This window comes from Tachyglossus aculeatus, chromosome 21 (assembly GCF_015852505.1).
Source record: "Tachyglossus aculeatus isolate mTacAcu1 chromosome 21, mTacAcu1.pri, whole genome shotgun sequence".
Classification (NCBI taxonomy): Eukaryota; Metazoa; Chordata; class Mammalia; order Monotremata; family Tachyglossidae; genus Tachyglossus; species Tachyglossus aculeatus.
The window spans coordinates 16,943,454-16,956,537 of NC_052086.1; the positions used below are offsets into that span (position 1 = coordinate 16,943,454).

Consider the following 13,084-nt stretch of genomic DNA (forward strand, 5'->3'; position numbering starts at 1 on the left):
GTAATTTGTTAGAGTGATGGTGGAGGTCCACAGGGAGGGAATACTCCTATAAAAACTAACATTTATTAAATGCTGTCAATGGGCCAAGCACAGCACTACTGCCAGGGCAATTTATGAACACCCATAAAACTCTGAGTGTATCCCATCAACAAAGAAACTAAGTTTAAAATTCAAAGACGAAAAATAACAGTAGGAAAGTCGGCTCATTAAACATGACTTGGAGGAATTGGTCTTCCTGTTCCTTGCAATCAGTCCTTGATTAAGAATTACCACAACTGGGCCACCACTTTCACAGGGACATAGGTGGCTTCGGTCCCTTTTGTGCACCTGTGTTGTGCGTGTTTGTTGGGGAACATCACTTCTGCTTTTTGAGGTGGGGGAAGAGGGAGGCTGCCTTAGCCCCCAGGGGCCAAGAGGTTTTACCGAGAACCCAGAGCCGGTACCTACGCCCACCCAGGACCCTTCAGCTCACACCGAACTTGGCTTCTCTCCTGGTACAGGTGCGGAACCGACCACTTCCGAATTTACCGTCATCATGCACGGGCCCAAGCTGAAAACCATCGAGGGCATTGTTATGGCAGCGGACAGCGCCCGCTCCTTCTCCCCGCTAGAGAAGTTTGGCCAGAATTTCCTGGAGAAGCTGATTGGAATTGAAGTTCCTCACAAGCTCCTGGAGCGGGTCACCTTTGTGGACACCCCAGGCATCATTGAAAACCGCAAGCAACAAGAAAGAGGTACCAGCCAGTCAATCGGTTGTGTTTATCGAGCCCGTATGGAGCACTCTATTGAGCGCTTGGAAGAGTACAATATGAGAGTTGGTAAACCTGGTCCCTGCCCGCAAGGAGCTTACCGTCTAGAGGGAGACTAAAATAAATTACAGACATGTACAGAAGTGCTGGGGAGCTTTATCAAGTGCTCATAGGGCACAAATCGAAGTGCAAGAGTGACACAAAAGGGAGAGGGAAATGCAGGCTTAGGGAAGGCTTCTTGGAGAAGATTTTAAATAAGGCTTTGAAAAGGTGGTCTTTCAGATTTGAAGGGGGAGGGAGTCCCAGGCCAGAGGCAGGACCTGGGTGAGGGGTTTGCAGGGAGATAGATGAGATCGAGGTACAGTGAGTAGGTTTGGAGATAGGAATCAAGTGAGCATGCTGGGTTGGGTAGAAAATCAGGAAGGTAAGATACGAGGTACCCTCTCAGGGCATAGCTGGAGAGTTTCCAGTACGCTACCAATTTCAGCTGTAGGAGAGAGAGTCAAGCAGAGGTCTACCCATTCTATTCCTAGCTTGGCCAGTGGCTAGCGAGTAGAAGGCAAACTGCTACAAGTCAAAACTCCCCTGTGCTGGGCAGCAGCTGCAAGGAGAGAGCCGAGGGTGGAGACTCAAGTTGACTGTGCAGAAGGAGGCAATGGTAAACCACTTCCATATTTTTACCAAGGAAACTATGGCTACACTACCAGAACGATTGGAGGTGGGGTGTTTTTTGGGAGATATGGGTACATGGTGTCTATTGGTCGAAGACAACTCGACAGCATAAGAGGGCCAAGGTGATTGAGGGCTTTAAAGCAGCTTGTAAGGAGTTTCTATTTGATGCGGCAGTGGATGGTCAACCTCTGGAGGTCCTTGAGGAGTGGGGAGACATGCACTTGATTTTTTTTAGAAAAATGAGCTGGGCAGCAGAGTGAAGTATGGAATGGAGTGGGGAGAAACAGGAGGCAGGGAGATCAGCAAGGAAGCCGATGGCAGTAGTCAGGGCGATGTTGTGAAAATAGAGCCTGCAGGATTTGGTGACAGATTGAATATGTGGGTTGAATGAGAGCGATGAGTCGAGGATAATGCCAAGGTTATGGGCTTTTGAGATTGGGAGGATGGTGGTGCTGTCTACAGTACAGAACTGTACTACACTATACGGTGGCCTAGAGGAAAGGTAACAGCCTTGAAAGGCTGGAGGCCTGGGTTCTAATCCCCTCTCTGGTATGGGAGCTAAAAAAATGTAAATACACAGGAGGGTTTAGAATAAATCACCTAGGAGTGCTGAGATAAAATTTTTGGATGCAGCATGGCTCAGGGGAAAGAGCATGGGCTTTGGAGTCAGAGGTCAGGGGTTCAACTCCTAGCTCCGCCAATTGTCAGCTATGTGACTTTGGGCAAGTCACTTAACTTCTCTGGGCCTCAGTGACCTCATCTGTAAAATGGGGCTTAAGACTCTGAGCCTCCTGTGGGACAACCTGATCACCTTGTAACCTCCCCAGTGCTTAGAACAGTGCTTTGCACATAGCACTTAATAAATGCCATCATTGTTATTACAGTAATGAGAGTAGCACTGTTCCTTTCAGAAGAACATAGGTAAACTCCAGCTAGGAGCCATGTGTTTGTCAGTGGGGGGAAAAAGAAAGGCAGGATGCTGTCGGGTGGTTCACTTGCTGCTCACCTCCCACTCCCGCCGGAGGCCAGGCTCGGGAAGCCAGGGCCACATGAGAAGGAGGTGGGTCTCTAAGCAGGCCTCCAGTCTTTCCTCCCCAAGCATTGTTCCTCTTTGGGAGTTTTTGGATTGAGCCTCGAGTGGTTCATGGCTTCGATCAACCCTTCCCTGCCTTTAGGCCCCCTTGGCCCTGAAACCAAAACGAGTGGAGATGTGCTGCTGGAGGGCAGAGTGCACGTAGCTGGAATCCTGCACCCACAGAAAGCCAACCCAGCTCCACGGTTCTGGTTCACTGGGTCCCACATTCCTGCACTTGTCGGACTTGGGCTGTGGGGGAGGGCATTTTCTCTTGCAAATCCTGCACTAGTTGCAGTCTGCTCTCCAAGGATGCTCTGGGGGTCCTAAAAGTGGCAACAGAACTGTCTGGTGCCCCCCTGCCGTGCTGCAGTGTCCCAGACCCCAGAGCTGAAGGGCCCAGGGCAGTAGCATCTAGCCCAGGGCAGCCCTTCAAGACTCAGTTGCTGATGTTCCCTAATAATAATAATTATGATATTTATTAAGCACTTACTATGTGCCAGGTACTGCACATAAAGAAGAGAAGAGAAAATGAGAATCAGCATGGCTCAGTGGAAAGAGCCCGGGCTTTGGAGTCCGAGGTCATGGGTTCAAATCCCCTCTCTGCCGATTGTCAGCTGTGTGACTTTGGGCAAGTCACTTAACTTCTCTGTGCCTCAGTTCCCTCATCTGTAAAATGGGGATTAATCAATCAATCAATCGTATTTACTGAGCGCTTACTGTGTGCAGAGCACTGTACTAAGCGCTTGGGAAGTCCAAGTTGGCAACATATAGAGACAGTCCCTACCCAACAGTGGACTCACAGTCTAAAAGGGGGAGGCAGAGAACAAAACCAAACACACTAACAAAATAAAATAGAACAGATATGTACAAGTAAAATAGAGTAAGATTAAGTAGATTAAGACTGTGAGCCCCACATGGGACAACCTTGATTACCCCGTACCCCGCCCTGCCCCAGTGCTTGGCACATAGTAAGCACTTAACAAATACCAACAACTAAGCGCTGGGGTGAATACAAGCAAATCGGGTTGGAAACAGTCCCTGTCCCACATGGGGCTCACAGTCCCAATCCCCATTTTACAGATGATTGGGCATTAGAACTCGTGACCTTGTGACACTAGGCTGCGCATGGGAAGATCTTGCCCTTTTGTGGGGAGGGGTCCCGATTGGTTTTCTGAACCCAGGCGGGGGCCCCACCTGGAGGATGCCAGACAGGAGGCTTCCCCCTCACCGGCCTTCCGCCTCCAGATGGTTGAAGTCCACAGGTCCTCCCTCACACCTAACGCCCACTCAACTTCCAGTAATGTGCGTTCCCTTCCTCATGTCCTGTTCTCTGTAGAAACAAGGATCAGTTTTTTTCCCTCCTCCGTAGCCCAGTTTCCCCACTGAGGCTTGAGGGCTGCTACAGGGGGGTCTGACTCTTCTCCCAAGAGTGAGGGGAGTGGGTGAGCCTCTCCCAGGGAGCCCGGGCCACCCGCCAGCCCAATAAATCAATCAATCGTATTTATTGAGCACTTACTGTGTGCAGAGCACTGGACTAAGCGCTTGGGAAGTACAAGCCCAGTTGGTGCGAGACAGCCCAGCACAAGCTGGGCCAGGTCCGGGAACCTTAAACCTGGGAACTGGATGTGGAGATGGCAACTTTGCTAAAGGATTCATGTTGCCAACTTGTACTTCCCAAGCGCTTAGTACAGTGCTCTGCACACAGTAAGCACTCAATAAATACGATTGAATGAATGAATGTGGGTACTGTTCAAATCCTTCCCCTAATCGTTTTTGGGCTTGGGAATTAGTAAACCTGGTTCCTAACCTTGGATCTGCCAATTGCTTGCTCAGTGACCTTGGCCAAGTCACTTCACTTCTCATGACTCAGTTTCCTTATCTGTAAAATAGCGATTGAACAGCCATTCTCCCTCCTACTTAGTGAGCCCAGTGTTGGACAGAGCCTGTTTCCAACCTGATTAACTTGTATCTACTCCACTGCTTAGGACAGTGCTTGACGCATATTAAATACTTAATACTTGGAGAAGCAGCATGGCTCAGTGGAAAGAGCATGGGCTTGGGAGTCAGAGGTCATGGGTTCAAATCCCAGCTCTGCCAATTGTCAGCTGTGTGACTTTGGGCAAGTCACTTAACTTCTGTGTGCCTCAGTTACCTCATCTGTAAAAATGGGGATTAAGACTATGAGCCCCACGTGGGACAACCTGATCACTTTGTATCCACCCCAGTGCTTTGCACATAGTAAGTGCTTAACAAATGCCATTATTATTATTAATAAATGTCATTATTTTTTTCTTCCCTCACCCTCTTCCCAGCTCCCTTTTCTCTCTTCTCTCCTTCCACTCATCTTCTCCCTTTTCCTCATCATTCCTCTCCTTCCTTCCCCTTTCCTTTTTCTTTCTTCTCACCCCATCCCTCTTCTCCCTCCTCCCCTCCCCTCTTGTACTCTCACTTCTCTCTCCCTAATAATAATAATATAGTATTTGTTAAGGGCTATGTGCCATTCATTCATTCATTCAGTTGTATTTATTGAGCACCTACTGTGTGCAGAGCACTGTACTAAGCACTTGGAAAGTACAGTTTGGCAACTGGAGGCAGGATAATTAGGTTTGATGCAGTCCCTGTCCCACAGGGCAGTTCGCATTCTAAGTAGGAGAGGGAGAACAATTATTTAATCCCCATTTTACTGATGCAGAAACGGAGGCACAGAGAAGTGATAACTTGCCCAAGGTCGCACAGCAGGCAGTTGGCAGAGGCAGGATTAAAACCCAGGTCCTTTGACTTCCAGGGCTTTTCCTCTAGGCCACACTGCTCCCTCCTCACCTCCCCTTCCATACCGCCAGGACATGTTCCCTCTTCTCCCTCCTCTCTTCCTCCTCCTTTCTCTTCTCTCTCCTCCTTCCTTTCTCCTTCATTCCCGTTTTCCTCCCTTCCTCTTCCTTTCTCTTTATTTCTATTTTCTCCCCTTTTCCTTTCCATCATCCTTTCTCCTTTTCATTTCTATTTTCCCCTTTTCTTCTCCTTTCTCCTTTTTTCTTCTATCCTCCTTTCCCCATCCCCTTCATCTTCTCTCTCCTGTTTCTCTCTTTCTTCTCCCATCTTCTCTCTCTCTCATTTGGTGACTGACTTTTTACCAAGGAGCCAGTTAGAAGCTCGAGGACCCCCACCTTTTCTTCCCTGCACGAACAGGGTGGCAGGGGCCGTGGGCAAGAGTCCTTTTTGACATTCTCCGTTCATCTGTGCCAGGTTACCCTTTCAACGACGTGTGCCAGTGGTTCATCGACCGAGCCGACCTCATCTTTGTCGTCTTTGACCCGACCAAGCTCGATGTGGGCCTGGAACTGGAGACCCTGTTCCGCCAGCTGAAGGGCCGCGAGTCTCAAATCCGGATCATCCTGAACAAGGCGGACAGCCTGGCCACCCAGATGCTCATGAGAGTATACGGGGCTCTCTTCTGGAGCCTGGCCCCCCTCATCAACGTCACTGAGCCGCCGCGGGTCTACGTTAGCTCCTTCTGGCCCCAGGACTTCCAGCCGGACACCCACCGGGACCTGTTCCTCAAGGAGGAGATCTCCCTCCTGGAAGACCTGAATCAGGTGATCGAAAACCGGATGGAAAACAAGATCGCCTTCATCCGCCAGCATGCCATCCGGGTGCGCATCCACGCCCTCCTGGTGGACCGCTACCTGCAGACCTACAAGGACAAAATGACCTTCTTTAGCGACGGTGACTTGGTCTTCAAGGACATCGTGGAAGATCCCGACAAGTTCTACATCTTCAAGACCATCCTGGCCAAGACCAATGTCAGCAAGTTCGACCTCCCCAACCGTGAGGCCTATAAGGACTTCTTTGGCATCAATCCCATCTCCAGTTTCAAGCTGCTATCCCAGCAGTGTTCCTACATGGGAGGATGCTTTCTGGAGAAGATCGAAAAGGCCATCACCCACGAGCTTCCCAGTCTCCTGGGAAGCATCGGGCTCGGGAAGAATCCGGGTGCGCTCAACTGCGACAAAACAGGGTGCGGGGAGACCCCAAAAAACCGCTACAAGAAACCTTAACCCGCGGTGGACACTTAACCCGTTCACGTGTCCGGCTGGTGATTGAGCTTACGTCTTATCCGTCCAAAAAGCCATGGTTGGTTAACCCTTTGAGTGCCCCACGGGCAGGAGCCACTACTGCAAAATCAGGACTTCCGGTCTTTGAGGCCATTGGCAGGGAAGTTGCAAAGGCCTAGGAAAGAGAATGGAAACTGTGAATCACTGATCTTGTAATCTTTCTTTTTATTTATTTATTTTTGGGGGTGAATTAGGAGACGAGATTTGAGTTACTAGCAAAACCCTGCGACTTAGTAAGCGACCCCTCAAGCCACTATTTACTGGAATGGAGTCTGGAGAACGTGGAATGGAACTTGAGACTGCTGTAAAAAAAAAAAAACCAAACTGGAGTCAAAGGAGAGAGCGAATTCAGTTTCTTTTCCCCCAATACCCCAGGAGAACAGTGAGGATCAGGGCTAGAAAAAGAAATCCAGAAACCAGTGCATTCTCGGGCCTTTGCTGTCACAATGTCATTTTCTTTCTATAAACCCCCAGACTTTATGAGCTGCTGCTTCTGGACTAAGGATGAGTTGCAGAGTTTTTCTTGCTAGATCCCAGGGCGAGGCTGTCTCACCACTCTGCCCTTCCCAGCAGGTGCTGAAGGGGAGGGGGACAGGGGAACATTGGACCCGTTGGGCAGCATGAACACTAGCTTTATCCAGTCCCCAGGAACCTGTTCCTTTCCCATTCCCTATCCTGGTGGAATGTGGGAACCCAGGCCTGCAGAGAGCCCAAAGCCAGCTCATCAGCAGTGCTGGACTTTCCCTTTCCCAGAAGTAGCTGCAACCCTAGTATGAGAAGCAGAAGAAACCCCAGTTTCTTCATAAGCCTGAAGGGCACAGAGGGCATTCAGTGTTAGCAGGGAATTGACACCCCACAGTTCTTTGATGGCAAGTCAGGGCAAAACTTTGGTAGAACTCAGAGGGTTAACTGATTTGTGGTTCGTCCTTGTAGGTTGCTGGCTTTTTTCTTTTTTTTCTTTTTCTCTGAAGAGTCAGATGACTGAGGCTTCTTGCCATTTAAAGGAGGCTGAGGTTGGGCCCCACCTTCCTTACTGGTGATTGTTTCTTAGGTCATTTGAATTGTAGATTTGGGAGAAGTGGGTGGCCACTGGGGTCTGAGTGAACTGATGAAAGAAAAAGCTGCCTTTTTTCTGTTCGACTTGCCGTGTCTTCTTCTGGCTCCAATACACCCACACCCCAAATTGGGAGTGATTTTCTACGATTTAGAAGCCGCAGAATCAAAACCAGCCTCTCCATGTAAATGGCAACTAAAGCTTAACTTGTAGGTCCTTAAACGCATTAGGGTATTATGTCGGCTTAAAGCCGTTAGCGATAGAAATGTGGATACATATGTGTGTGTGTGCATGTGTGCATTAAGAGGGATACATATATTATAGAACATGTCTAGAAAAACTTTTTCATTGAGGAAACTATTGCATGGTAGAAGTGCCTTACTTACAATAGCAGGCTCTTAAGGTGAGAGGGAAACCCTCAAGGCATTAGGGAAGTGAACTTAGAGATCCAGGAAAACCACGTAATTGGCCATGTGGCCCTGACTTGGGATTGCTGGTCTTGGAAGGGCCCTTGACTGGAGTTCTTGGCTCTGAAGGCAGGCAGAGTGGGACCTCTCCTCCCACAAAGCAAGGGTCTGTCCATCTACCTGCAATGGGAGGGGAGCCAAGCAGTCCTGGGCCAGGCAGAAAATGAAGGGGGAGGGAGGGAAGGCACGACCTGCAGTGGGGTGGGAGTAGGGAGTTGGCGGGGGGGGGTATTGCCGAAAAGAAAAACCGAGATCGGGAGGAGAAATCGGGATTCTGGAGCTGATTACATTGAGGCAGGAGAGCAGGGCTGAAGGGGCCGAGCGGCACCAGGAATTCCATTTCTAAAAGGAAGTGGGGCCAGGCCAACATCCCAATGTAGGCCACTGCTTTAGTTTGGGAGGGAGAGGGGGGCTGCCCTGCCCAGTCGGGGAAAGGGCTGTAAATTCCTCAGCATTACGGCATCAGGACGGGATCGGAAGGAATCAGCTAATGGAAGCTGGGAGAGAGAACGGGAGGAAGGAAGGGAGGGAGGGAGATCTGGCTGGAAGAACATTGTCGAGAGGGGCCGGCTACCGAGCAGGCATCGGAAGAGAGCCAGATGAGAAATGGCAGCAGGTACCTGACTGAGAACACTGAAATCGGCCCTGGGCCTTTTGCCCATTTTTCAGTGTTTCACCACAACTCTTCCCTCTCACTTGATTTTGGCTTGCCTTTCCAGCTCCCTCACTCTCTTTAGCTTCAGTTTATCGACCATTTTTTCTCTCAGTGCAGTAGTTAATAAAAACGGTCAGACCTGTACAGGCATTGTCATAGCTGTTGATGTCACAGTTGCTTACTTTTGTAGAAGGAAGCTAATAAATTCATACAATATTTATACTTTCAAGTGCCACATTCCCTATTTGTGCCTTTTCCTTACTTTCCCTCTTGGCATGGTTTTTTCTTTCCATTTTACTACTGTTTTTGGTTACCCCTGCTCTCTTTTTGTGCCTTCTCCCCTTTAATTCTGCATGTCTGTAAAATAGCCTCCCCCCCCTTAAGTTGGACTCGATGGCATCCCTCTTTGGGGTGTTGGTGTCCAGGGGCGACCTGGGGGATTTCCAGAGTTACTGCCGATTTTATAAGACCGTTTGGTCAAAAGCCTCTCTCCCTCGTGCTTAGGATATATGGACTTTGCTTCTTTGACCACGACCCCTCTTGGGGACAAGCAACAGGGTAAGACAGGGCTGTAGGCTGGTACGCTTTTACTCGCTTTGAAGGTTGAATAGATTTAAGAACGCTTACGGCTTTGAGAAAATGAACAGTACCTTGCCGGACCTTTTTTTTTTTTTTTTTTTTTTTGACTTTCCCATCTCTCCCTCCTCCCTGGCCAGAATCCCAGCAGGGGCAGGCCTCTATTGCCCCCAATTTGCAGGGCTACAGGCTCCCACTTCTGGGAAAGTTCGGCTTTTCTCAACCTCTTCACCCGATGCCTCGTGAATAAATGCACCGGGGTGGGGAGCCCAGGAAGTCCTACCTGATCTAATCCAAGATATTTCCCTCCTTAGGGCTGCAGTTTCCTTAGGCAGCAGGATGGTGTGACTAAAAAACCAATGAAAGCCATGCATTTAGCAAATGGAACAGGCAAGAGAGACTGTGAGCCCACTGTTGGGTAGGGACTGTCTCTATATGTTGCCAACTTGTACTTCCCAAGCGCTTAGTACAGTGCTCTGCACACAGTAAGCGCTCAATAAATACGATTGATGATGATGACGAACGACAGTCAGTCTGTCATTTAGAAATAATGCCTCAATAACCCATCTCTTCTCTTAACCCTTCCTCCCCCAGTGGGGGGCCTGCAGTGTTTCTTTCAGGAGCGGCGTCTCGAGTTTTCCTCTGTTCTGGCAGGGGCAGGAGTTACACTGCGCTCAATCTCCAACTTCACAACCAGATGTCAGAAATTTGCCTGAAAACTTCTGTTGTGTATCACACCACCCCCTCGAATAAAATCGGATATTTTTGAACTCACCCCAGGCAGTGTCGGGCTGTGTTTGTCTCTCCGGAAGGGAGCGAAGTCCGAACGGGCCGGGATTGAAGTGTGCAAAATGATGAAGGGTGCGGACAACGAAAACAGGGTGTTGGTCAGCAACTCCCACGCCACCGGGACAATGGGATGGCCACTCCACTGAGTAGGAAGGCGGCAGATTCTAAACAAACAAAAGGAGACAGATTTTTCTTCACACGGCGAGTGGGAAGCAGGTGGAATGTGTCACCACTTGTAGCGGTGTAGGAAGAAAATGTCCACAGTTCCATAAAAGGTCCCTAAACAGGTGCTTAGAGAGTGAGTTAGGAATGTATCATTTACCTGCCCCATCTTACCTCCTTCCCTTCCCCACAGCACATGTATATATGTTTGTACATATTTATTACTCTATTTATTTTACTTGTACATATCTATTCATTTTATTTTGTTAGTATGTTTGGTTTTGTTCTCTGTCTCCCCCTTTTAGACTGTGAGCCCACTGTTGGGTAGGGACGGTCTCTATGTTGCCAACTTGGACTTCCCAAGCGCTGAGTACAGTGCTCTGCACACAGTAAGCGCTCAATAAATACGATTGATTGATTGATTGATTGATGGAAATCAAGGAGGGCATCCAGTTGGCACGGATGTAGACCAAACACCAGGCTGGAGAGAGCTCAGTTCTGATTCTAGGAAGCTCATTGTGGGGAGGGGAATGTGTCTACCAACTCTGTTGAATTGTATCCTCCCAAGCATGTAGTATAGTGCTCTGTACACAGTAAGTGCTCAAAAAAAAACCCCCATTGATGATGACAAATCAATAATGGCATTTCTTGTGTTTCTGTGAAACATTAAAAGCTGCTGAAGGAAGCTCTTCAGGTTTTTCTGACTTTGGTGGGACTATGGGCCGGACTGACGTAAGTTAGAGGGGAGACCTACGCTATGGCCCACTGGGGAGAAGCTTTAGGAAGCTTCCTGGATTCTCCCAACCGGGAGGAAGGGCCACTGCTTCACCCTTTGGGCCGAGTCTCACTCTCATTTTCCAGCTCCAGATGCCTGCCCTTCTATGCCTGCTACAATCACCGAACCTTCTGCAACTCATTTAAAATCCTCCTTATACTCCAGCAGAGTCAGTAAGCCTGTCCAGATTAGTGGGGATGGACTGTCATTCTCAGTGGCCATCATAGCAAGCCTCCAAAAGACTAAACGTTATTCACCAGGGAAATAGAAAGCAAAGTCTAAGATTAAAAGTTAAGCCCAACATGATCCAACCACAAGGCCTAATTGTGTGTGTGTGTGTGAGTTCATGTGCATGCATGTTACAGGATCTCAGTCCCTGTTCATGTTCTTTCTATTCATTCATTCAATCGTATTTATTGAGCGCTTACTGTGTGCAGAGCACTGTACTAAGCACATGGGAAGTACAAGTTGGCAACATATAGAGATGGTCCCTACCCAACAACGGGCTCACAGTCTAGAAGATGCACATCATTAACAAAATACATAGAATAGTAAATATGTACAAGTAAAATAGAGTAATAAATCTGTACAAACATATATACTGGTGCTGTGGGGAGGGGAAGGAGGTAGGGCGGGGTGGATGGGGAGGGGGAGAGGAAAAAGGGGGCTCAGTCTGGGAAGGCCTCCTGGAGGAGGTGAGCTCTCAGTAGGGCTGTTCAATACAGTGCTTAGCACCGTGAACCTGGGAGGGAGGAGAATCCAACTGAGTACTTCCTGAGTTTCTCCCTTGCCCCCTTCATGGATTCACTGAATACCATCAGTAGCAACTTGGCAAATAATAACCCTGTGACATGAGGGGGCTGCGAAGAATTTCTTCCTAGAGGATAATGATGATGAGGACGATGATAATACTGATACTACTTGTACTTGTAGAGCACTTAATATATGTCAAGCAGTGCTCTAAACACTGGGACAGATATAAGACAATCAGGTTGGACATGGTCCTTGTCCCACAAAAGCTCACAATCTGAGAAGGCGGAAGAATGAGTATTGAGTTCCCATTTTACAGATGGGGACTGAGGTACCAGAAAGTTAAATGACTTGCCCAAGGTCACACAACAAGCAAGTGGCAGAGCCAGGATTGGAACCCAGGTCTTCCGACTTTCAAGCCCATGCTGTTACCACTAGGCCATGCTGCCTCTACTTACCTGATTTAAATTGGTGCCTTCAGGGTACATATCAAGTCTAGGAGAAGAGAGGCTGTTAGGGCCCTGTAGTTTGCCCCTCTTTTTCAGACAGTAAATGTACTTAAACCTGGCCAAGACAAGCAGGAAAAGAAACCCAGGAATCCTATTCTGTGGGCAGGGAATATGTTTACCAACTCTGTTATAGTGTAGTCTCCAAAGCACTTAGTATAATGCTCTGCACATGGTAAGCACTCAATAAATACGACTGATGGATTGTTTTAACACTATGTACTAAGTACTGTGCTGGGTACTGGGGAAAGCCTCAGGGAAATCAGTTGATAGCATGTGGGAATGAAAGTAGGGGGAGGATAGAGAGAAGGGTTAAAGTTCTTTGGAATCTTTTCCACTGAGGACCACACACCTTCCCTGGACTGTTACCCCTTTCCCTGGGAACACTACCACTTGTTTAACGGGGGCAACCCCATGGACATCTTCCTGGGATTATTTCATTCAATTCAATCACATTTATTGAGCGCTTACTGTGTGCAGAGCACTGTATTAAGCGCTGGGGGATCCTACTTCCCCTGGACATACTGCTCCACAGACAGTCATCTGGTACAAGGAAGGAGAGGGAACAGCTCACCTTGTCCCTTATGTTGCCCTTGGGGTCTACAAAAGCTGAAGTAAATAAGAAAGCAGCTTGAGTTCGCCCGTTGGCTTCTGGTTCCCTCTGACCAAAGGTTGTCAGTACAGTGCTTTGCACAGGGTAAGCACTCAAATCCGACTGACTGAGCGGCCCTGGGCAGTTTGG

General features: G+C 48.6%; 1 protein-coding gene across 2 annotated transcripts in view; it reads left to right on the plus strand.

Annotated features, from left to right (window-relative positions):
• The window catches only part of SRL (sarcalumenin), a 73,821-nt gene extending 63,687 nt beyond the window's left edge, over window positions 1–10,134 (plus strand). For both annotated transcript variants that reach the window (XM_038763706.1, XM_038763707.1), the window contains 2 exons: window positions 501–734; window positions 5,740–10,134. In XM_038763706.1, the coding sequence (XP_038619634.1) occupies window positions 501–734; window positions 5,740–6,551 (1,046 nt within the window). In that variant the 3' untranslated portion in view covers window positions 6,552–10,134. The remainder of the gene's footprint in view (window positions 1–500; window positions 735–5,739) is intronic.
• Window positions 10,135–13,084: the final 2,950 nt, after the last annotated feature.